We start from the raw sequence: 24,702 nt of genomic DNA, 5'->3' as shown, positions 1-24,702 counted from the left end.
GTTTGGAAGTGAATTTTTTGTTTTAGTTTGTGTTTTGGTGAACCAAGAAAAGAAAAGAAAAAAAGCAATTAATATATAGATAGATATAAGTGTAGTAATACAAGCAATTACAAATTAATTTACAGAGCCAACTGAATATTATGGATCTAATCAACCACAGTAATTAGAAAGTTCTTCAAATAGTAACATTTTCTAATTTATTAGAGTTATTTTATAATTTAATTTCAGACAGACTTTCAATGTCAATCATACCTCCATAAAGTGATTTTAAAAAAAACAAACCATCTCTTACCTGTAAACAGTATTCACACTGGTAAGGTTTTTCTCCACTATGAGTTCTCTTATGCCTTTCCATATGATATTTTTGAATGAATCTCATACCACATTCATCACAGCGAAATGGTTTTTCACCTAATACATAATACAGAAAGTTTAAAACAAAATATTATAAAATAATGCATTACTCCATCACAAGAATCTTTAAAATAGCTCTGAACTTTCCCCAACTCTGTTTTTTTGTCTTTTTAGGGCCACACCTGCAGCATATGGAAGTTCCTGGACTAGGGGTTGAATCGAGGCTTCAAGTGAGGCCTACACCACAACTACGGCAACATCAGATCCAAGCCACATCTGTGACCTATGCAGCAGCTTGTGGCAACAATGGACCCTGAACCCACTAAGCAAGGTCAGGGATAGAACCCACATCCTCAGAGACAATATCGGGTCCTTAATCCACCAAGCCACAACAGGAACTCCTAGAAATTAAGTTTTAAAAGTAAGCTTTGTTTATATTGATTCTCTTTTGCTCAACTTGAACCTACATTTTTCATGCCCTTTTGGGTCCAATGAATTGAGTGCTATTAATATGGACACACAACCCCCATTCTATTCCCCAATTTAAAAAAAAAAATCACATAAAGACTTCTTAGCTTTAAGAAACCAGTACTATGAAGATCTAAAAGAGTTTTTACTGATAAAGCCACGACTAAGTAAACCGAAGGGTGCGACAGAAGTTATCTTGAATAATGCTTGTCTGGGAAACTACTGTTTCTGCTTTTCATATATTCAACAAAATTTTACTGAATATTTCTCCTCTATCCAGTGATCAGACATATCACTTGTCTTCAAAGAGTTTATCACATAGCTGGGAAAACAAGATACAAATATTATAAAGAAACAACTAACAAAACTATATCCAGCTCTGGTTTACCTTTACATCTTTATATCCCACTAGTTCTCTTAACTTTCTCCTCCAGCCAAATTAAAGAACCTACCACCTCAAGCCTTCCTACTTCTTCTGCCTTGAGTCACACTGCTCCTTCTGTCAGGAATGCCCATCTCTGTGTTCAGGTAACTACATTCCCCTAAGGCCCAACCCATCTCCCATGTGCTACTGTGCCCTATTCTCCCAGAGGAAAGGTATCCTGATCTTCTTTAACTTCCCACAGAACTTCAGCTGTACCTCTCCTGTGACACTCATTACTTTCATCTCAGTAATTATTTCACAAAACTCTATTCTCTTACTAGATTACATTTCTTTAGGTCAGAATCTGAGCCTAAATGATCTTTGTGTAGCTCAAAATACTTTGGGCAATTTTTAAGTACCACAAGAATGACATACATGATTATTACAATGGATTATTAGTGGGCAAAAATGTTATTATGAGCTGGCATGATTTGGGAAAGCTTCTTGGAAGTGTTAGAATCTAAGCTGAGTAGGCCTTAAAGAGCTTATGTGTATGTAATTAAAGTCAAGGAAAGAAAATATAGGAGATAATAACAGCAAATAGGAGTTTAGATAAAATAAAATATACAGGAGAAATGGTACCTAAGAAGAGAATTTAATTTGGCAACAAGTTATTTGAAACTTTCAGGAATGCAACTTCTGCAACTGCTATGAAGTTACCAAATTGTAGGGCTGAAGGGACTCTGCAACTAGCTTTCAAACTGGGCACTTGGGTGGCAGCGGCGGGGGAGCCGGGGGGGAGGTTTCCAAAGAGGGCCCCAAAAGCTGATGTTGGTGGCAAATCTAAGCTTGCCACCCAAAATTCTGAGTAAAAACTCCAAGGGGTTGGAGGTTAGAATGAGAACCTAACACAACTAATCTAAACCAATTTACCTATTTTACAAAAAAGAAAGTCCAGAAAAGTTAAGGTACTTGTCCAAGGGGCTAATGAGTGAATAACTAATGAAGCAATGAAAACTGGGAGAGAAGACCACTTACTGAGCAAGTCTGGAAGTGAAAGAAATAAAAGAAAAGCAATAAGAAGTAACAGGAAGCAATCCGCTCAAGATTAAGTATTGTTAAGGATGGGGAGATGGATTTATTTAAAGGCAAAGAAAGAGCCAGTGAAGAAGAGAAACTGAATATGAATACTGAACTAACGGTGAAATGGAATATTATGGTGAATAAGCAAAAGAACAAGATCCCAGAGGAACTAGGATGAAAAGGGAGGGAGGGTACACGTATTATTTTTAAAAGAATAGGTACATATTTTGAAATAAAGATGTCAATGTTAGAACTCATTAATAGAAGTTAAAGTCATTTTTTAAAAGTGAGAAAGGATAAAAAGAGAAAATTAGTGAATCTGATTAAAAGTCAATTAATTCTGCATGCTATTCATGAACTGGAAGACTTCAATACTGGTAATAATGGTAATACACCCATTGCTCAAAGCAGAAGCTGACAACCTGGTCCTAAAATTCATATGGAGATACAAAGGATCCAGAACAGCTAAAACAATTTTGAAAAATAAAAACTAAGTAGGAAGACTCAGACTTCCCAACTTCATAACTTAGCAAGCTACAGTATTAAGTAAGATAGTGTGGTAATGGCATCAGGATAGACATATACATCAAGGAATAGAATTGAGAGTCCAGAAATAAACCTTTACACTTACAGTCAACTGACTTTCAACGTAAGTGCCAAGACATTTCAATGTGGAAAGAATATAGTCTTTCAGCACTGATACTGGGAAAATGTGATACACATGTGGAAAAGAATGGAGGTGGACCCCAACCCCACGTGTATACAGAAATTAACTCGAAATGGATCATAGGCCTATGAAAACTAAAACTATAAAACTCTTGGAAGAAAACACAGGAATAAAACTTGATTTGGGATGAGGCAATGATTTCTTAGATATACTACAAAAGCACAAGCAGCCAAACAAAAAATAAAACATGCCTCATCAAAATTAAAAACTTTTGGAGTTCCCGTCGTGGTGCAGCGGAAGCAAATCCGACTAGGAACTACAAGGTTGCGGGTCCCACCCCTGGCCTTGCTCAGTAGGTCAAGGATCCAGCATTGCCGTGAGCTGTGGTGCAGGTAGCAAACACGGCTCGGATCCCACTTTGCTGTGGCTGTGGTGTAGGCCAGCGGCTACAGCTCCAATTAGACCCCTAGCCTGGGAACTTCTATGTGCCGCGCGAGTGCAGCCCTAAAAAGAGTTAAAAAAAAAAAAAAGAAAAAATTAAAAACTTATGTGCTTCAGAGGACACTATCAAGAAAGTGAAATGACCAAATGCTGTAGCAGCTGCTGTGGGAAATAGTTTAGCAATTCTTCAAAATGTTAAACACAGAATTACCATACAAGACAACAGTTCTACTCCTAGGTATATACCTCAAGGTCTTGAAAACAGGGGGTCACTCTGAGATTTGCATACCAGTTGCTCAGAGCAGCATTATTCACAACATTCAAAAAGATAGAGCAACCCAAGTGTGGAATGGATAAACAAAATGTGATATATACAGACAGTGGAATATAATTCAGACATAAAAAGGAATAAAATTCTGATACAACATGAATGAACCTTGAAGAAACTATGCCAAGTGAAAGAAGCCAGACACAAAAAGGACAAATACTGAGTGATTCTATTCATATGAGTTATCTAGAGTAGGTAACCAGAGGGACAGAAAGTAGAATAGAGGTAACCAGGGACTGATGGAGAGAGGAAAGGGGAGTTACTACTTAGTGGCTATAGGTTTTGTTTGTGTACAATACTGTTACACAACGTTGTAAATGTACTTCAAGTCACTAAACTGTTTGCTTGAAAATGATTAAAACGATAAACTTCAAGTTATGGTTTATTTTAAAAAGTGAAAAGACAATCCATGGAATAGGATGAAATATTTGCTAATCATGTCTGAAAAGGGATGTGTATCCAGTACATTAAAAATCATACCTGAAAGGGATGTGTTTCCAGTACATTAAAAAAAACTCTCACGACTCAATAGAAAAAAGACAAATAATCAAATTTAAAAACAGGCAATGGATTTGAGTGGACATTTCTCCAAAGAACATACACAAACAGCCAATAAAAGATGATCATGAAAAGATGTTCAATATCATTACTCACTTAGGAAATGCAAATCAATACGAGTTACCACTTCACATCCACTAAGATGGTTAAAATTAAAAAAAAAAAAAAAAAAAAAAAAAAAAAAAAAAAAAAGACAGTAACCAGTGCAAAAAAACTGAAACCCACATACTTGGGTGGTAAGATTGTAAAATGGTGTAGTTGCTTCAGAAAACAATTTTGTAGATCCTTAAAATGTTTAAGAGAGTTACCATGTGACTGGACAATTCCACTCCAAAGCATATACTCTTTTAAGTATGGAAATCCAAACAAAAAATAAATATTCGTAACAGTATTATTCATAATGGCCCCAAAGTGAAAACCCAACTTCCCTCAACTGATAAATGAATAGACAAAATATGGTATATTCATACATGAAATGTTACTCAGCTATAAAAAAGAGAAGTACATGCTACAACATGAATGGACCTTTACAACATTATACTAAGTGAAAGGAGCTAGACCAAAAAAATAAATAAATAAATAAAGGAACCACCTCCTGTATGATTCCATTCATATGAGTCATATAAAATGTCCAAAACAGGAAAATCCAGAGAGACAGAAAGTAGATTAAAGATTGCCTAGAGCTGGGAGGAATAGGTACGGGACTTGAGAATGATGAAAGTTGTTCTAAATACTAGATTGTGGTGACAGTTGTACGATTCTGGGAATACACTATAAACCTCTAAAGGGTGGGGTTTTTAGTACTGTGAATTATATGTCAATAAAGTTGTATTTTTTTATTTTTTTTATTTTTTTTTACTTTTTAGGGCTGCACCTGCAGCATATGGTAGTTCCCAGGCTAGGGGTCAAATCAGAGCTACAGCTGTCAGCCTATATATCATAGCCACAGCAACAAGGGATCTGTGCTGCATCTGTGACCTACACCACAGCTCAAGGCAACACTGTAATCTTAACCCACTGAGTGAGGCCAGGAATCAAACCCGCATCCTCATGAACACTAGTCAGGTTCATTACTACTGAGCCACAGTGGGAACTCCCTAAAGTTGTAATTTTAATACTGCATGTTAACACAACTGACGCCATGCAAAGTGAACTAGAAATTACTTCTGCCCTCCAGGACTAGCGATTAAAGTCAAGTTAATTAACTGGAAAAAATCATATTTAAGTTATTTGCTACATACTAGTAGATGATCAAGAATTTACAGCTTATTTAACTAGAAGCAACAAATCTACTTAAATAGAGAAAAGGAACAATAATGCCTTAAAAGTAACTTGTACAAATGTTCCTTTGCTGCTAAAAAACAAAAACAAAGACAATAAATAAATAAATAAATAATAATAAAAAACAAAGCAAAAAACAACTTTCATACCCCCCTTAAAAAGAACAATTATGATGGCTAAGTAAGCCAGAGATGATGTAAACACAAATTCATCTTCTACTGTCATTTATTTTTTGATTAATCACTTCTGTTACCTTATGTGTAATCCTTTGTCTTTTGTCCTCCTTTAGTATTTATTGCCCCCCCTTTTTTACTCTACCATCTTTCTTCATATCTTTTTCTCCCTCTCTTATTGTTCTCTCTTCTCTCTCTCCTTTTAAACTAGCCACTACAGAAACAATACTTTTTACATACACACAATGGCATATTACTCAGCCATTAAAAGGAAAGAAATAACGGCATTTGCAACCAACATGGATGGACCTAGAAATTATCATGCTAAGTGAAGTTAGTCAGACAGTGAGACACCAACATCATATGCCATCACTTATGTGTGGAATCTAAAAAAAGGACACAATGAACTTCTTTGCAGAACAGATACTGACTCAGATTTGAAAAACTTATGGTTTCCAAAGGAGACAGGTTTGGGGGTGAGGAGATGAGCTGGAGGTTGGGGATGGAAATGCTATAAAATTGGTTTTTGATAATCATTGTACAACTATAAATGTAATAAAATTCATTGGGTAAAAAAAAAAAAAAAAAAAGAAATGGCATGAGGGTTTACCCTCTGAAAATCTCTTTAAGTTTTGTCATTTAAGACTCCTTGTTTGTTTATGGTTTGGATTACATACTTAAAATTAGGTTCCAAAGAAATCAAAACAATATAGAGATGTATATAGGAAAAAAATTTTCTCCTATCTTTGTCCTCCATAGGTGACTACATTCACGTGGATGTTCCTTCCAGGGTTTCTTGACACAAGCAAAAGCAAAAACAAGCACATATTCCCTTTTTAATTTTTTCCTCTCAGTGTCCTGCATCTTTCTTTTTTTCGAAATTCAGCAGCCTGGAAATCTTAGCAGAAAAAGTTTTATCTCATTTGTTCTGACAGCTGATATCTTTCCCTGGTGGATAAACATAAAATTTATTTAACCATTCCCTCATTATTTCCAAACAATTTTTATTATAAATAATGCTGTAATAGATACCTTGTCAATACATTAATTCATACATTTGCAGATACATCCATAGGATAGAATCTCAAGAACACAATTCCTGATCAAATAATAAATCTATTTGTGATTTTGAAACACACTGCCAAATTGGTCTCCACAGATGTTAATCTGTATCCCACCGACCATGTATCAGTAGCTGTTTTCCAATAAAATTGCCATATACTACTACATTGTTACACTTCATAAAGATAGCAAATCTAACATGTGAAAAAAACAGTATTTCAGTATGAGGTTGATCATCTTTTATGTCATTTTCTATGAACTGCATCCACATATCTTTCACCTATTTTTTTTTTTTTTTTTACTAGGTTGTTGGTCTTTTTCTTTAACGATTTGTAAGAGCTTTATTAAAGAGACGTGGTCACTTGTCTGTATGCGTTCTGAGACTTCTTCCTGGTCTTCTTTTCTATTTTTAAATAGTGGGAGTAGAGTTGTTTGGCTACTAGGTGTTTTAATTGAGTATTATTTAGAAAGAAGTTTCCCATATAAAAATTTGTCCATATTTTTAACGACACATATATAGTTTCATCCTTTACATTAAATCTGATACATCTGGAGTTCATCCTGAGGTAGAATGTGAGCTTATAGATAAAACTCTGTTTTTCCAACATCATTTACTGCAAGATTCAGCTTTTCTTGATCACATTTTTAATCATTATCATATACTAATACTAATAAGTTCCATGGGTCTATTTCTAGATCTTCTATTCTTTGGACTATTAATAAGCAAAACCAACATGTTTTAATTATTAAGACTTTATAATATACTTTACCATCTAGGAGGACCAATCCCCCTAATTGCTCTTCTTTTGTTTTTCTCTGGTTTGTCTTGTTTGTCCACTTTCCAAATCACTTCTGAATTAGCTTGGCTAGTATCTGGGGGAGTTGCCTGAAATTTTTATGTTAACTTACAGAAAATTGATATACTTTATGATGCTGACTCTTCTCACTGAAAAAAAAGGGGGGTGGGGAGATAGTTTTGTTTTGTGTCCTCAATAATATTTTAATAATTTCTTAATATGGAATTTTCCACAATTCTAGTTGTCAATATTTTTTTAAAAAGAGTGTTTTCTTTCATTTTTATCTTCTACCATATGTGCATACACGTACAAAGAATATGGTTTTCTGCAATTTTAATGAATTTGCAGGGCTGCGGTCATTCTTCAGTTGACTTTCATGTGTTTTCCAAGTTTACAATAATATTGTTTGCAAAAATAGGTTGTTTTACCTGTAACATTTTTCTCTTGCCTAATTTTGCTGACTACTATTCTCAAATATTATGTTAAAAAGTAGCAGAGATAATGTGCTCTGTATTTTTCCCAATTTTGCTATGTCTCTTGAATGGAAAATAAAATAACTGATACATATTTCCTTAAGAAACATGAAAATCTTAAATGAAATTTCTTTAGGAGCAAATCCATTTCTTGTTTTTTCCTTAAGGACCAGAGCCCCTCTGCTGGAAAACAAAGATAGTCTATACAGCACTTGAGTGATTTTAAGATTAACAGGAAAAGCTTACCTGAAAAATACCAAGAATTTCGTTAACTACTGTTTACAATTCAGGAAAGCAATAACATGGTGAAGAAGAAACAATATCACCGAGCACTCATTGGTGTTGGAATTTTCCAATACCCAAGGAGTCTGGAGTTTTAATTGTAATGGCTATTGGTGAGACCACACATTTCCCCCACTGCAGTGTTTCTCTCTGGTAACTTCGACACTGCACACAATGAGCTGCTTATATGTAAGCATTCTTACTAAAATACATTGGTAATTACTGGGGCAAATGATATCCAAGAAACTGATAAAGACATAAGCTGTATGCATAAACTAGCTCACTATGACTTGACATATTTATCTGATTTTTGGTAGTTCCAACTAACACACTTCTTTATGAGTTATGAGCACTGCAGAAGCCCTTCTACACTTTCTCCATTAGTAATTAATTACTACACTGATTTTCAAGAAATCATTCATTTTACCTTACCTATGAAATTCACATGAATGAGGTCATACAGTATGTATTCTTTTATCTCTGGCTTCTTTCATTCAATGTTACACATTTAGATTTATCTACAATGTTATGTTTAGTATTCCATCATATGAATGTACTACAATTTATTCTTCCAACTCCTGATGGCACTCTGCATTGTTCCTAGCTTTGGGCTATTCATAATAATGCCACTTTAACATTCTGATACATGTCTTTTGGTGAATATATGTATACTATATAAGAAACTAGGAGTGTAATGAAAGATCACAGAGTTTGTGTATGTGCAGCCTTGGTAGATAGTGTTTACTAAAATGGATATGCCAATCTGACACAACCACCAGTATAACTGGAACTTGTATAGAGTTCCAATTGCTCCACATCCTTTCAAGGACAGTCATTCCTTTAACATCCAGTAACCAAGTAGTCACTTAGATCTAGAAATCCCCTGGCATAGAATATAATCTGTGGGTGCCAAAACTGAATCAACCACAGATCATGCAGTATTTCTGATTTGTGGTTGGCTGAATCCACAGATGCAGAATGGCAAATTCAGAGGGGCTACTGCATTTTGTACTACCTGTATTTCTCATTTTAGCCATTGTGGAGTGTGTCCAAGTGGTATGAGACTGCAACCTTAAGTAATTTTCCTGATGGCTAATGAAGTTGAGTACCCTTGCATTATGTTTTCTGATCATCTGGGTATCCCTCTTTGGTGTGTATTTAAGTATCTGTTCAAGCATTCTACACTCTTTTCTATTAGCTTGTGTTTTTCTTAATAGATTAGTAGGAATTATGTACATAATTATGAGACTCAGATTTCACTTTCTTAATGATGTCTCTAATGAACAAAAGGTCTTAATGTTAATGCAATCCAATTTATTTTTTCTATTATGACTAACACTTTCTATATACCATCTAAGAAAGGTTATGTCCCGCAAATCTTTTTTCTATATTTTCTCCCTGTGATATTGTCTACTGATGTCTTTTATTCCACTAACTTTCTCTTTTACCACCTCTATTAGTCCACTAAACCTATATGTTATGTTCTCTATATCAACTACCATATTTTTCATTTTAGAATTCTTTGGTAAAATTCTCCATCTTTTCATATCTTTCCTGTCTTTTCTATTATTTTCATAAACATATTAGTCACAGTTTAAATTTTAAAGCCCTTCTCTGATAACTCTAATTATCTAGATTGCCCAAGAGATTGTTTTTTATTATTTTTTTTCTCTTGCCTTTCTGTGAGTCCAACCAATCACTTAGTATGCACTGTAATTTTTGACTAAATGCAAAAAACAGTGTGTATTAAAAAAAAAATCTACAGGCTCTGGATGATGCTATCTTCTATTCAAGAGGGTTCACTCTTTTTCTGAGCACATAGTGTGGGAGTTGATAACCCGTATCTCCCGATGGATTAAGCCAACTTGAGGCTGGGTTATTTTATACCAAAACACTGGCTTTTTAAAAGAAGAAATGCTTTTTCTCTTGCCCATTTCCTGCCTACTCTTAAAAATCACCAGTGACAAGCAAACTGCCTTAGCACTTTAAAACTTAATACCAAGAATGATGCCACAGTTGCAGCCCCCCCAAAAAAAAAAAAAAAAGACAGAAGTTTTTAAAATAAAGAAAAACTTAGTACCAAGAATGATACACATTTACAACAGTAGCTCTAAATTTTTACATAACCTATTTTCTCTGATATTATCAGGTCTATATGAATTTCATTATGTACTTTCAGATTACTCAATATGAATGAGGGTCTTTGCTTATTGAGAAAGCACCATTAATTTAACATATGATGTGATTAAGAACATTTTAACTGTTGCAAGCAAAGAAGGAATCTGATAAATTATAATACATAATTAAAATCAATAAAAGGCACAAGCTAAAGATATTTTTAAAAGGTAATTTATTTTCCACATGATGTAAGTTATACTAAATTCTTTCAGTGCTTCAGTTTGGTACTAAACACTGACTTATGTGAAATTTACAGCTTAACCAGTTTTTTTGATAATAGATGTTATGCAAGAATACTTTATATCTACTGAATATAAAAAAATAATTCATACTGTTTTTTGAAATATATAATAAAACTTATGCTCAAGTGCAATATTTTTGGCAAATTTTTGTTTTTGGATAGTTCTGCATATTTCAGAAAACGCATTACTGTAAATTACCCATTTTACTCATTTTGCACTCTAGTTAAAAATATTATGTTAATATTGTATTTAAAAATAAAACTAAATGTGACATTATCTTGGAAAATACCAAGAGGTATATTGGTTTTAAGAAAACAATACTTTTCTATCAATCTGAAAAACAACTCTATGGTGGAAAAAAAACACAAATCACACTGCCAATATATAAATAAACATGTAAAGAATATTCAAAACTCAACAGTAAGAAAACAGTAAAGAAATCTGCTTTTTTTAAATGGGCAAAAGAACTGAAGAGACACTTCACACACATCCCATCAAAATTTGTATATGTACATGCAGAAAGCAAATAAGCACATGAAAAGATGTTCAACATGTTTGTCCTTAGGGAAATGAAAATTGAAACCATATCGAGGTATTAGTACATACCTATTAGAATGGCTAAAATAGGGAGTTCCTATTGCAGCTCAGTGGTAATGAGCCCAACTAGTATCCATGAGGACGTGGTGGGTTCAATCCCTGGCCTCACTCTGTGGCCATGAGATCCAAGGTTGCCATAAGCTGTGGTGAAGGTCACAGACATGGCTTGGATCCCACATCGTATGACTGTGCTGTAGGCCGGCAGCTGCAGCTCCGATTTGACCCCTAGCTTGGGAACCTCCATATGCTGCAGGTGTGGCCCTAAAAAGACAAAGAAAGGAGTTTCCATCACGGCTCAGCAGAAACGAATCTGACTAGCATCCATGAGGACACAGGTTCCACTGCTGGCCTCAATCAGTGGGTTAAGGATCCAGTGTTGCCGTGAGCTGTGGTGTATGTTGTAGGCACAGCTCGGATCTGGCATTGCTGTGGCTGTGGTGTAGGCCAGTGGCTACAGCTCTCATTCAACCACTAGCCTGGGAACTTCCATATGCCACAGGTACGTCACAAAAAAATAAAATAAAAAGACCAAAAAAATGGCTAAAATAAAGAAATGTGGCATTGCCAAGTGCAGCTGATGATGCAGATCAAATGGAACTCTCATAAATTATGATGGGAATGCAAAAATGGTACAATCACTTTGGAAAAAAGTTTGGTGGTTTCGTATAAAATTAAACATTCACTTACCATATGACCCAGCAATTCTACTCCTAGGTAGTTCCCCAAATGTCATGAAAATATATTTACAAAAATGCTGTATGCAAATTTTTATAACACATGTTTATAGAAAATTTTTTCTTAAACATCAAACATTGGTAACAACCCAAATATACCTCAACTGGGGAATGGATGCACCGCCTGTGATATATCCATACAATAGAACCTTGATCAATAACAAAAAAATTACTTATGCATCAACAACAGAGATGACTCTCAAATGCACTAGGATGAGTGGAAGAAGCCAGACTCAAAAGGCTACATACCATTTGATTCAATTTATACGACATTCTGGAAGAGGCAAAACTAGAGAGACAGAAAAACATATCAGCGCTTGCTACAGGATGGGGGTAGCGGAGGGGCTGACCTTAAAAAATACAGGGTAGGAGTTTCCACTGGGCACAGCAGGTTAAGGATCTGGCATTGTCTCTGTGCTGCCATGGATTCAATACCCAGCCCGGTGCAGTGGGTTAAGGATCAGGCGTTGTCACAGCTGGCATAATTCACAGCTGCAGCTGAGATTCTATTCCTGGCCCAGGAACTTCCATATGTAGCAGGTGTGGCCAAAAACGGAAAAAATAATGGGTAATTTGGGGAAATGACAAAACTCTTCTATATTTTGATTATGGTTTTGGGTTGCACAAATGCGTATGTTTATACTTTTATATATATAGTATATGCATACATAGTATGTACACTATAACTGGTAAAGCTTATTATATGTAAATTATGCCCTATGTTAAAACAATGAAAAGGTCTGAAGTCAAAAAAACATATTTCCCTTAAAAGGAAAAAAAGTGAAAATTTTAAACTATATGCATATCTATACAAAACAACTAGAAAATCCTGAGGTATTTTGCAAAATAGAATAAATCAATATTAGCCCATCTTTCTCCAAAATATCAAAACTTTCCAACTAATAGATGAATAGGCATGATACTAAAAATTCATTAAAGTTCTCTTTGATTATTTTGATTTTCTCAGTGAAACAGGAAGCAAGTAAACAGGTGAAAGTGAGAAGGTAGGAGGAAACATTGGAAACTTACAGAAAGAAAGTAATAAATATTTGTTTGGGAGAAAGGTTGGCAAGCTTTAACTGTCAAAGATCAGATAGTAAATACGTTAAATTGTGAGGATCATACAATCTCTGTTACAATTTCTCAACTCTGCTATTTTAGGGAGAAAGAGCCATAGCCATTGCATAAAGGAGTGAGTATAGCTATGTTCCAATAAGATTTTAATTACAGGAACAGTACCAGTAGAACTGGTCCATGGGCTGAAATATGGGCCCCATCCAGATAAGTGGTAGAATAGACTAAGGAAAGGCATAAATTCTGGTACGCATTAAGGTCCCACTTAAAACGTAAAGCAACTGTAATTAAGCATAGCTTCTTGTTTTATCCTAGAGATGTAAAGTGTTAAACTTCCCAAATGGGACTACATCAAATTAAAAAGCCCTGTACAGCAAAGGAAATAATCAACAAAATGAAAAGGCCACCTGCTAAACAGGAGATACTTACACACAACATATCTGATAAGAAGTTAATATCCAAAATATACAAAGAACTCACATAACTCTACATCCCAAAAAAGAGAAAAAGGTTTTAAAATGGGCACTTTTTTTTTTGTCCTTTTTGGGGCCGCATCTATGGTACATGGAAGTTCCCAGGCTAGGGGCAAATCGGAGCTAGAGCTGCCGGCTTACACCACAGCCACAGCAATGCCAGATCCAAGCCTCGTCTGTGACCTACACTGCAATTCACCACGATGCTGGATCCTTCACCCACTGAGTGAGGCCAGGGATCGAACCCGCAACCTCATGGACAGTGGTTGGGTTCACTACCAACTGAGCCACAATGGGACCTCCCATAAGTCTTGAATAGACACTTTTTCCAAAGAAGACAGAGACGGCCAATAGGGACATGAAAAGATAACCTAAAATCACTAATCATCTGGGAAATGCAAATCAAAATCACAAAGAGATATCACCTCACTCAGAGCCTTTTGATAATGGCTATTACCAAAAGGACAAGAAATAAAAAGCACGGGTGAGAATGTGACAAAAAGGGAATCTTTAGGAGTTCCTGTCGTGGCACAGTGGTTAAGGAATCTGACTAGGAACCATGAGGTTGTGGGTTCAATCCCTGGCCTCGCTCAGTGGGTTAAGGATCTGGCGTTGCCGTGAGCTGTGGTGTATGTAGGTCACAGACGTGGCTCAGATCCCGTGTTGCTGTGGCTCTGGTGTAGGCCTGTGGCTACAGCTCCAATTAGACCCCTAGCCTGGGAACCTCCATATGCCGCCGGAGCGGCCCTAGAAAAGACAAAAAGACCAAAAAAAGGGGGGGGGGGACCTTTCTGCACTGTTGGCGAGAATGTAAACTGGTGTAGCCACTAGGGAAAAGAGTACAAAAGGTTCCTCAAAACTAAAAATAAAACTACCATACAATCCAGCAATTCCACTTTTGGGTAACTTTCCAAAGGAAATGAAAACACTAATAATTTGAAAAGATAAATACAACCCTGTAATCACCACAGCATTAATCACAATAGCCAAGATAGAGAAGCAACCTAAGTGCCATTCACAGACTTCTAAATAAGGAAGATTTGGTATATAGTTACAATGGAATATTACTTAGCCATTCAAAAAAAAAAAAGAAATCCTGCCAAAGAGAATTATGTCAGAAAAAAACAAATACTGTATGATTTCACTTACATGTGGAATCTAAAAAACAAAACAAATGAACAAATACAAACAAGAGAAACGGAGTCACAGATACAGAGAACAAACAGGAGGCTGCCAGAGGGCAGGAGGATTGGGCATGTGTAAAAATACTGAAGGAAATTAAGAAGTACAAACTTGCACTTACAAAATAAATGCGTCACAGGTGTAGAAATATACTGTGTAGGAATATAGTCAATAATGTATGTCTGTATGATGATGATGGTCAAAAGGTGCAACTTCCTAGTTAGTTACAAGTACTAGGGACATACTGTACAATATGAGTGATATAATTAACACTGCTATATGTTACATATGAAAGCTGTTAAGAGTAAATCCTAAAAGTTCTCCTCACAAGGAAAATTTTTTTTTCTTTTTATTTTATTTTATATCTATGTTAAGATGATGGATGTTCACTAAACTTATTGTAATCTTTTCATGATTTGTCATTATGCTTTACACTTTAAGCTTATAGTCAATTATATCTCAATAAAATCGTAAGAAAAAATAAAGTTTTAAGTTTCTATTAAAACTTAAAAAAACTTTCCAAAGTTGTAGTGAGTACTACGTAAAAGAGAGAGCAAAAGGTATGACTGAAAGCAAGGGAGTGATTATGATAAGCGATGACAGAATTTTCACTGGGCAAGGAAAGTAATGGAAAAGATGAGCAAAACTAGGGATAGTGAAAAGAAGGTAGATCACTGTACTCTAAGAGATTGTTGAAACCTAAGTACTAAAAGGCAAGAGCAGGAAGCAGCGCTGGGAAAATGAGAAACTGAAATCATGAAGAGACTGAAGTTTAGTAACCACTAGTCTAAGATACGACCAAGAGTGAGGGAGAAAGAAGGACAAGATCACCAACAAAGCAGAATCTACGACTGAACGGGACATTCAAAGAATAAATTTTGACAGGGATTGGCAAACTGTTTCTAAAAGGGCCAAATAATAAATATATTAAGCTTTGTGAGCAGAGAAGAAAAATCAAGGATACTGTATATTCATATAACAGAGAGAAAAAAAACTTCCACAAAATTTTTATTGGTGAAATTCAAGCCATAATGATAATGATGAAAATAGAATACAAATTTTCACCATAAACATACTAATGAGAAGACTGGAATTATTTTTTATAGGAGATAGTATTTTGCTGAATTAGGATTCGAAGTTAGTATTCCTTGGCATCAAAGTCAAATGCAAATGTTTATCTGCTAACACTAACCTGCAAGGAGATTTTATAAATACTACATCTTTGAAATTGTTTTGTCACAAAGATATGCAGCGATATCAATCCATGAAAATATAAAGAAAAGGTTATTCATCCCTTGGAGAGTACCTACAGAATTCTTGATATTTGCCTTTTTAGTTATTACACTGCAGATTAATTACTTGAAAAAGAAACATTTTCAAGTCTTCAGCAAAAGCTAATTTTCCAAAGTCATTCTTCAGTATTCAATAATAGTGGTTGTTCTCATTCAGAAAAAATTTAACCTTGGCTCTACATTAAAAAACTTCCAGGAGTTCCCATCGTGGCGCAGTGGTTAACGAATCCGACTAGGAACCATGAGGTTGCGGGTTCGGTCCCTGCCCTTGCTCAGTGGGTTAATGATCCGGCGTTGCCGTGAGCTGTGGTGTAGGTTGCAGACTCGGCTCGGATCCCATGTTGCTGTGGCTCTGGTGTAGGCTGGTGGCTACAGCTCCGATTCGACCCCTAGCCTGGGAACCTCATATGCCGCAGGAGCGGCCCAAGAAATAGCAAAAAGACAAAAAAAAAAAAAAAAAAACCAAAAAAAAAAAAAAAACAAAAAACTTCCAATAAAGTTTTGCCAATTTTAAGATATTAAACTGCTATATAGTAGGGTAAGTTGGGATATTCAGTTTTCATATCAGTCAACCATTTAAAGTATATATAATTCTATTTTGAAAATATTTTTCTCTATAGTTGTTTCACAGAGGCTAATTCTGCAGTCACTTCCAACTTGGCATTTTCTCCTTGAATAAGTAACAACTAAGTGGTATTGGTAACATCTGTCAACTTATCAAGAGCCAAGGAAAGCACGTGAAATCATCTGCCTTTTTAATTGACTACTGATGATGCTCCATATAGGATTTCATTTGAAAACCAGAGTTCCACAATAAAAGCTTTAAAATCACTACCCTATAGTAGTTTTGCTCCTTCAGTTCTTACTGTTTAAACTGTTATTAAATCTCACCTACATTTATTCTTCCTTTGAAATGTCTTTCATATCCATTTCATTCAATTTCTAGTCTTAATCTCTTGTTCATATGTTCAGGCCCTTAACACTTTGCTCAAATATGATAGCAGAATTATAAAAACAATTCTTTCAATGATGGAGAAAAAGAAAGACTGGGATTGGTCTCACAGATGACTTTCCTGAAGTGGAAAAAAGGTCTTAATAGCTAATTAATTAATCTAAACCCAAACACTACTGAGTAAATAAACTGGGACTTACAGAAGCAGTAGCTTTAACTCTCAACTCATCACAGTTAATGATTTACTATGAACTTTAAGTTTATACATAATATTCAGGGACATATTTACGACTCAGAAATTGTCATCGAGGAGTTCCCATCTTGGTGCAGCAGAAACGAAGGTTGCAGGTTCGATCCCTGGCCTCGCTCAGTGGGTTAAGGATCCGGCGTTGCTGTGAGCTATGGTGTAGGTCGCAGACTCGGCTCGGATCTGGTGTTGCTCTGGCTCAGGAATAGGCCAGTGGTAACAGCTCCGTTTAGACCCCTCGCCTGGAAACCTCCATGTGTCATGGATGCAGCCCTAAAAAGACAAAATCCAAAACAAAACAAAACAAAAAGGAATTGTCATCGAGGAGCTCCCCCTGTGGCGCAATGGGATCAGCAGCGTCTCTGCGGGGCCAGGACTTAGGTTCAATCCCTCAATCCCTGGGCTGGCCTGGCCTGGTACAGTGGGTTAAAGGACCCAGCATTGTGGCAGTTGTGGTGTAGGCTGAAACTGCAGCTCAGATCCTATCCCTGGCCCAGGAATTCCATATGATGCAGGGTGGCCAAAAAAAGAAAAAAAAAGAACGTCATCCAAAACAAAAACAATGCAAATGTAGTATCTTAGAAATAGAAAATAAATCATGAAATATAAGGAGCGAAATGACCCAACAAGCTACTAATCTGCTAAAAAAGTCTGTTACAGTTGTCTATTTCTTGGCTGTAATCTTTTTCTTTTTAAAATCATAAAAAGCCTAGGCAACATTAGTTAGCCACCAAGCAAATTCTCTTACTAAATAATAATCCAGAAGTCTCAGTGATTACACAGAACAGCAGGCAATACCTTTGGCAGGCAGTCTCTACCCTTCCCTATAACCATCATTCATTCTCTTTTCCAACCTTGCTTATTTAGTATCTCATCTCCTTAATAATAGCCCCTCAAGTATCTCCTGGACAGTTCTTAATATTTACGTCCATGGCTGCTACATAAGGGGAAACCCTTGCATTTGCCACTGAATTCTAACATTCAAAAATGTATCTTTTGTTCCGGATTCCCATGGGTCCATTATCCATTTCCCCCCAATTCTCAGGTTAAAAACTATCTTAATAACAGAGGCATTTTTTCTATAGGAAGAAAGACAGAGGTTCTTGAGACTCTAGAGTTTCAGCTGCTCAGACTCCATGCCCCTTCCCTTTATCTAATGATTAAAAACTATAGTTTTACAAATAGTTCAGAGTAACACAGCCCTTCGTGTGGCATCCAGGCTTGACAAAATAATTCTAAAATCAAGCTTTATATAGTCTTCTCTCCTCATTCCCACTCTACCAAACCCTTTCTGCTCTACTCAGTATGGTTACTGACATGCTGTTTGTCCACCTTTGTTCACGCCATGACAGGTGGAATGTGCTCTTACTCCTACATTCACAGACTTCCTCTTACAGAGGCACACTCAACTGTCTGCAAGCCTTAAGGACAGTTCTAGGAGTGGCTCTGCTCTTATTCAAACAAAATAAAAATCTCCACACTTAAACCCAAAAGTTTCTGTCAACTCAAAGTTTTCTTAGTGCTTGGTCTACTCTTTCAATAGCACAGTGGTTAAGGGCATGAACTGTGAAGACCTAAACTATGTCATTAACCAGCTATTGTACACTGGGATGGATTACTTAATCATTCTGACCCTCAGTTTTCTTCTCTGTTTACAAAAAAAAAACGAAGGAATAATAGTCTCAGGACTGTGAATAATAATAATCTCAGGACTGTGTGATGATAATTTACACACGGTCTAGTACAGTGCTTGGCAGAGAATATGTACTCGACAAATCTATTTGACAGTAGTATTAGGTTTATGATAACGATGACTTATAGGAATTTCTAGCTTTTTAATACTATCTTGAAGTACCTGCCTCCTTTTGGCTCTTTTAAACTAATATCTGATACACTGCTTGTCCTATTGTCCAGTATCTGTAGTGGTCCTAACAGCTTCTTGTCTGCCAGATTTTTAACTGGCTGCTCTGTGTGTTTCTGAATTGATTATCTATGTATCAGTCTACTGTCCTTCCCCAAAGATTCCCAACTTCAGTACATCCCAGATTGTTTTCCTGGTCCTGGCTCCCACCATGCTTCTGCTTCATAGTTCCTGTGATGACACCTGACTCCCATGTAACACATGAACTAAATCTCACTGGGCTACTAGTGTGAATCTTCACTGGTCTTCTTTCTTCTGAACTCCTAAAGCACAGGTTGTCTGTACTACTTGTATAGTATTTTCAAATTATGAGTCATGTAATTTACATTTCATTCAGTAATTACATATAAATGAGACTACTTTAAGAGATTCCCAATTTGTTAGAGACATGTTCAAAACAAATAAAAAACATTTTTTTAAACTATAGATACTATAAACAAAGAACATTTTTTATATGGGTTTGAGAGAGGGGGAAACACACAAAGTACATACAATTAATTGAAAATTATGCAGCTTTCATTACAAAGCCTCTGGTTCTTTGTATTTCAGTTCTAAGGTATGGTGTTTAAAGGGAGTTGATTTTCTAGATAACTTCTATCCCTCCAAAACAAAATACCTTTAAAAAGCTATGTACAGTTTATATGTATGTATGTGTGTATGTGTTTGTGTGTATAATTTTTCTTTTCTGACGTGTTTTGTTACATAGCTTTTTACATGTGTTTTGTGTTATCGTATCTTTTAATGTGAATTATTAACAGTTATGCAGAGAAAAAAAATAATCTAGTTTCTGAAAGCTTTGTTAAACCAGAGAATGTCAGTCACAGCAATCCGTACTTTCCTGCTTAATCTTTCTTGGCAAGCTCTGTTCACGCCAGTACTGTCTGGTTTCAGTAATCACAATGCCAGGAGCACTTAAGCAAGCAACATTTTCAGTGGCCCAAACAGTATTCAGTTCTTTCTTCTTCACAAATAAGAGTGTAACTATATCTGTAACATTTTCTTTTAATAAGACTTCTCTATTATAGCTAATAAACTCTAAGTTAAGGCTTCAAAATAATAAGAGGAAAACCAACTTTGTTAACAACTGAACCATACTGAAGGAAATACAAAGTGCTGGACAAATTTAGTCAAGGGTGAATCAACATATTCGCTGACTCCATCCCACTAGCCCAACTGGTTTTAAAAAAAAAAATAATGCTGTTATTTAGCTACTTAACATGGTTGTGAATAAAAGCCAGAGTCAAGAAGAAAAGATCAACACATGTTTTCAGGCATGAAGAAGGCTAACTTAGAAGACAGATTTGCCAGTGTTTCTTGCTACAGTTGTATCTACTGAATTGTATATATTCAAGAACTAAATTAAAGCTTTAAAAAAGAACTTTGTGGGAAAAGAAATCTAATGATTATGCATAACTCTGAATGATGTGGTTTGTCTTTCCCCTTTACTTTGGGGAGGAAATTCATTTTATAAAAACTTCCCTATACAGAGAAATGATTTCATAACATTTTTACTAATAAAATAAGATTATGAAAACTACCAAACTATAAAAAAAATGTAACTTACTATAAAAAAATATAATTTGCTATAACGGGATATTTGCATAAGCATTCTGTGGCTATTTAAAGGCATTCAGAAAATTAATGTAAAATTAAAATGAAACACTGAAAACTGTAAAGTCCTTTACTCCTCAAACCCACACACCCTCCCCATGGCAATAATACTGGCATTTCTTTAGATGTATCCTTAGAGTAAAATGGCAACAAGGTGACTAGAAAATACAAGTGGAGATACATCATTCTTAATTTACTCTATATATGCATTAGAAAGTGCACAGGAAAAGGGAAGACACCTGATCACACAGTACATCGCTATGACAGATGTTTACCTTGGCGTGCACCTTAACAGTAATTCTGCGCCTAATCAGAATGGTCAATTAGGACTGCTATTTTCAACCTTGGCTTCAGGTCCTCACCTTATCTTCCATACCCCCAAATACAGTCTAAGAAAGGATCTACAATACATTGACAAAAGATGTAAATTCCCGTAACTGCCAAAAATAGCAGTCCTAAGGATATCTGCATTTTGACAGTTTCATTGTCTTAGGCTAAAGGAATAAAGCTTTAACCAGAATTTCAGGGATCAGCCTCAGTACTCGCCCCTAAAATGATATTTCACAGGTTAGCCCAAATTTGGCAAACAATTAAGAAATAACCTGCCCAGGCTGAGTTGTAAATTTTTCTATTTTAATACCCAATCAAGCTAGGTTCCTGACTTTTAAAAGCCACGGAAGATTTCTTTATTGGTAACAAGAGCAGCCAAGCAGGTAATGATTTTTAACCTTGTTGCAAATGGAACAGAAAAGAGGTTTGGGAGGTGTGAGACTGGAGGTAACAGTATAATGAGACCCAAAAGGATGAAGGAGGCAATAAGGAAAACAGAGCCTGTAGGAACTGGTAGTTCTCACCACAAAACCTTTAAGGTTCAGGTGATAGGAGACTCATTACCTTTTTGACAATTCAAGACTGGATGAACATATGCAAAAGCTTTTTTAGTGCTGTAACTACTTCCATGCATTCTTCTAAGAGAGAAAAGGCCCTGATATGGGCAAATCTTAGGGCACTATTCCCCTCCAAAAATAAAAGCCAGTTAAACATAAGTCTTTAAAAAGAATCAAGAACAATTAAGTAAAAAAGGAAAATCCAGGAGTTCCCATTGTGGCTCAGCAGGTTAAGTATCCGTGAGGATGTGGGTTTGATCCCTGGCCTTGTTTAGTGGATTAAGGATCTGGCATTGCCACTGCAGATGTGGCTCGGATCCGGCACTGCCATGGCTGTGGCATAGCCTTAGCTGCAGCTCTAACTTTACCCCTAGCCTGGAAACTTCCATATGTCACAGGTGCGGCCCTAAAAAGAAAAAGGAGAGAAAAAGGAAGGAAAATTTCCTATTATCATATCAGAATTATCTGGGGTGGGGGGTGGGGAGCTGTGAGGTATATGGGGACCCTGAAGCACAACTGAGTCTCTCTTCAAAGGACACTTCTCTCTGTTAAGGTATCACAGTGACTGGTTTGCCCTGATTCCTCTCAATTCCTTATCTTCTCTATAAACATAAGAACTTCAGCCTCTGCTTCTACCCCTTTTAGATATTACTAAACCCACAAGAAGACAAAGCCACAACTGGCTTAGTGTTAGAGCAAGAAAAACTTCAAAAGGCCAAAAGACATGTTCTGCTTCTAGTCCCATTCTGCATAGTCAGTGATTTCACATGTGTGCTCTGGAGATACAGAGACCTGAGCTTGAATCTTGGCTCCATCATAAACTAGATTATGTCTAGAAATATATACTAGAACTTTGGGAACGTCTGTTAACTTCTATGTGCTTCCTACTGCTTCTTCACCTAAAAACTGGGGATGATAGCATCTCCTTCCTCTCAAGATTAGTGTGAGGACTAAATGAGACATTTAACAAAACATTCAGCACAATATCTGGTGTTAGTAAATTCTCAATTAACATTAACTACCCAAACTAACCTGTTGAAATCCAAGATACCTTATGGTCTAGCACAATTATTTTTCTGAACTAAATTATTTTTCTTACAAAATTGTGACCAGCACTGTAAAAAAAAAAAAAAATTACTACTAGAACAGAATTGAAAACAGCAGAGTGTATAAAAGTAAGTATTGTTTTAAAATTTATTTTCAGACTCAGATACTGTCTTTCTCTCAGTGAAGCCTCCCACAGTTTTTTGTTGTCTTTACTATGTAATCTTCAAAAGATAGCACATCTGGCTCTTACCCAGGGCACAACAGCATTTTGCATAAAACTCTACAACACTTATTACACTGAGCTTGTTTATATGTGTGTCTCTCCCATTAGAATGTAAACTCCAAGCAAAGTGCCCTGTATTATCTCCGTACTTCTGGTACCTAAAAAAATACTGCCAGTTTAGTAACAGTACTTCATTTCTGTTGAATGAAGAAATCATAAAAAATCTAGTAGGTATTAAAAACATACAAAACTATTTAACCACTTTCATTTATCATTATCTGATTTGGTTTTACTATTGCATAAAATTCAAATTTAGCTAAAAGACACATAAAATGAATAAAGTTGTTCTTTCTCCCAAACTGCCTTGTATACTCTTTTCCATCTGGGAATGATAAATAAATGTTTACTTAAGAAAGTGAAATAGGGGAGTTGCCACCGTGGTGCAGTGGTTCACGAATCTGACTAGGAACCATGAGGTTGCAGGTCTGATCCCTGGCCTTGCTCAGTGGGTTAAGGATCTGGCGTTGCTGTGAGCTGTGGTGTAGGTCACAGATGTGGCTCAGATCCCGGGTTGCTGTGGCTCTGGTGTAGGCCGGTGGCTACAGCTCCAATTCGACGCCTAGCCTGGGAACCTCTATATGCCTCAGGAGTGGTCCTAGAAAAGGCAAAAAGACCAAAAAAAAAAAAAAAAAAAAAAGTGAAATAGGTAGTGTGCATAATGATCTTTGAGAAGTAGAACATCAAAGCATACAGATGTGTACATAGCTGAAGTTTAATTCAGGATACCAGCCACATTCATGCTTGATTGTTAGGGGCAAAGAAAGGGAAGGAAAGTTATTAAGCAGAAAAAGTTTGCTTCTTTTGTATGAGAAACTCTCCCCGCTTTCACAGGTACTACAGGTGCCATGAGAACACCTCTAAACAACAACACTGGGCAGGTACTTGCCTAACTACTTGATATGGAGAAATATGACAAACTTTAACATTATTTTCAATACTCATATATTATCACCATTTTCAAATCTATTTAAACATGAGAACCAAAGTGATACAAATTTACCAATTCTGCTTTTTATTCCGTCACAAAAATGCAAAACACTGGAAATAATTCCAAAAAAACACTTTTCATCATGCTTAGAGATGTCAAAGGTCGAAAGCTGGCAGTTTACTAAATCAAGGTTACATATAAACCTGGTTTTACCTTTGTCAAAAAAAAAAAAGAAAAAAAAAAAAAAAAGAAGAAGAGGAGTTCCCGTCATGGCGCAGTGGAAACGAATCCGACTAGGAACCATGAGGTTGAGCGTTTGATCCCTGCCCTTGCTCAGTGGGTTAAGGATCCGGCATTGCCATGAGCTGTGGTGTAGGTCGCAGACGCGGCTCAGATCTGGTGTTGCTGTGGCTGTGGCTGTGGCTGGCAGCTGTAGCTCCGATTCGACCCCTAGCCTGGGAACCTTCATATGCCACGGGTGCAGCCCTGAAAAGACAACAGACAAAAGACAAAAAAAAAAAAAAAAAAAAAAAAAAAAAAAAAAAAAGATTAAATGCAAATAAATGTTTGCTCTAAAATGAGGCTCAACTCTTTCAGGTATGGATTCCTTTATAGTGATCTTACAAAATATTTGTTTCTAAATTCTTAACAACTTGAATGAAAAAAATTGGAAATTTCCAATGTATAAGATCATAACTCTCTTGATATAGTAAGCTATATACA

At 36.1% G+C, this 24,702-nt stretch overlaps 1 protein-coding gene across 10 annotated transcripts in view; it reads right to left on the bottom strand.

Annotated features, from left to right (window-relative positions):
- ZNF148 (zinc finger protein 148) overlaps positions 1-24,702 on the bottom strand; it is a 125,049-nt gene that overhangs the window by 7,517 nt on the left and 92,830 nt on the right. For 8 of the 10 annotated variants that reach the window (XM_021070208.2, XM_021070215.2, XM_021070213.2 and 5 more), the window contains one exon: positions 293-411. In XM_021070208.2, the coding sequence (XP_020925867.1) occupies positions 293-411 (119 nt within the window). Of the gene's footprint in view, positions 1-292; positions 412-7,549; positions 7,726-24,702 lie in introns of all 10 variants that reach the window. The other 2 variants (XM_084990884.1, XM_084990885.1) reach the window with 1 other exon arrangement.

The sequence above is a fragment of the Sus scrofa genome, chromosome 13 (genome assembly GCF_054392235.1).
Source record: "Sus scrofa isolate SSC_HxYL_T2T_F1_AM1 chromosome 13, Sscrofa_HxYL_maternal_Yorkshire_Landrace_v2.0, whole genome shotgun sequence".
NCBI classification, from domain to species: domain Eukaryota; kingdom Metazoa; phylum Chordata; class Mammalia; order Artiodactyla; family Suidae; genus Sus; species Sus scrofa.
Note: the sequence above shows the minus strand (reverse complement) of the source record. Positions and strands in the feature narration are given on the sequence as shown.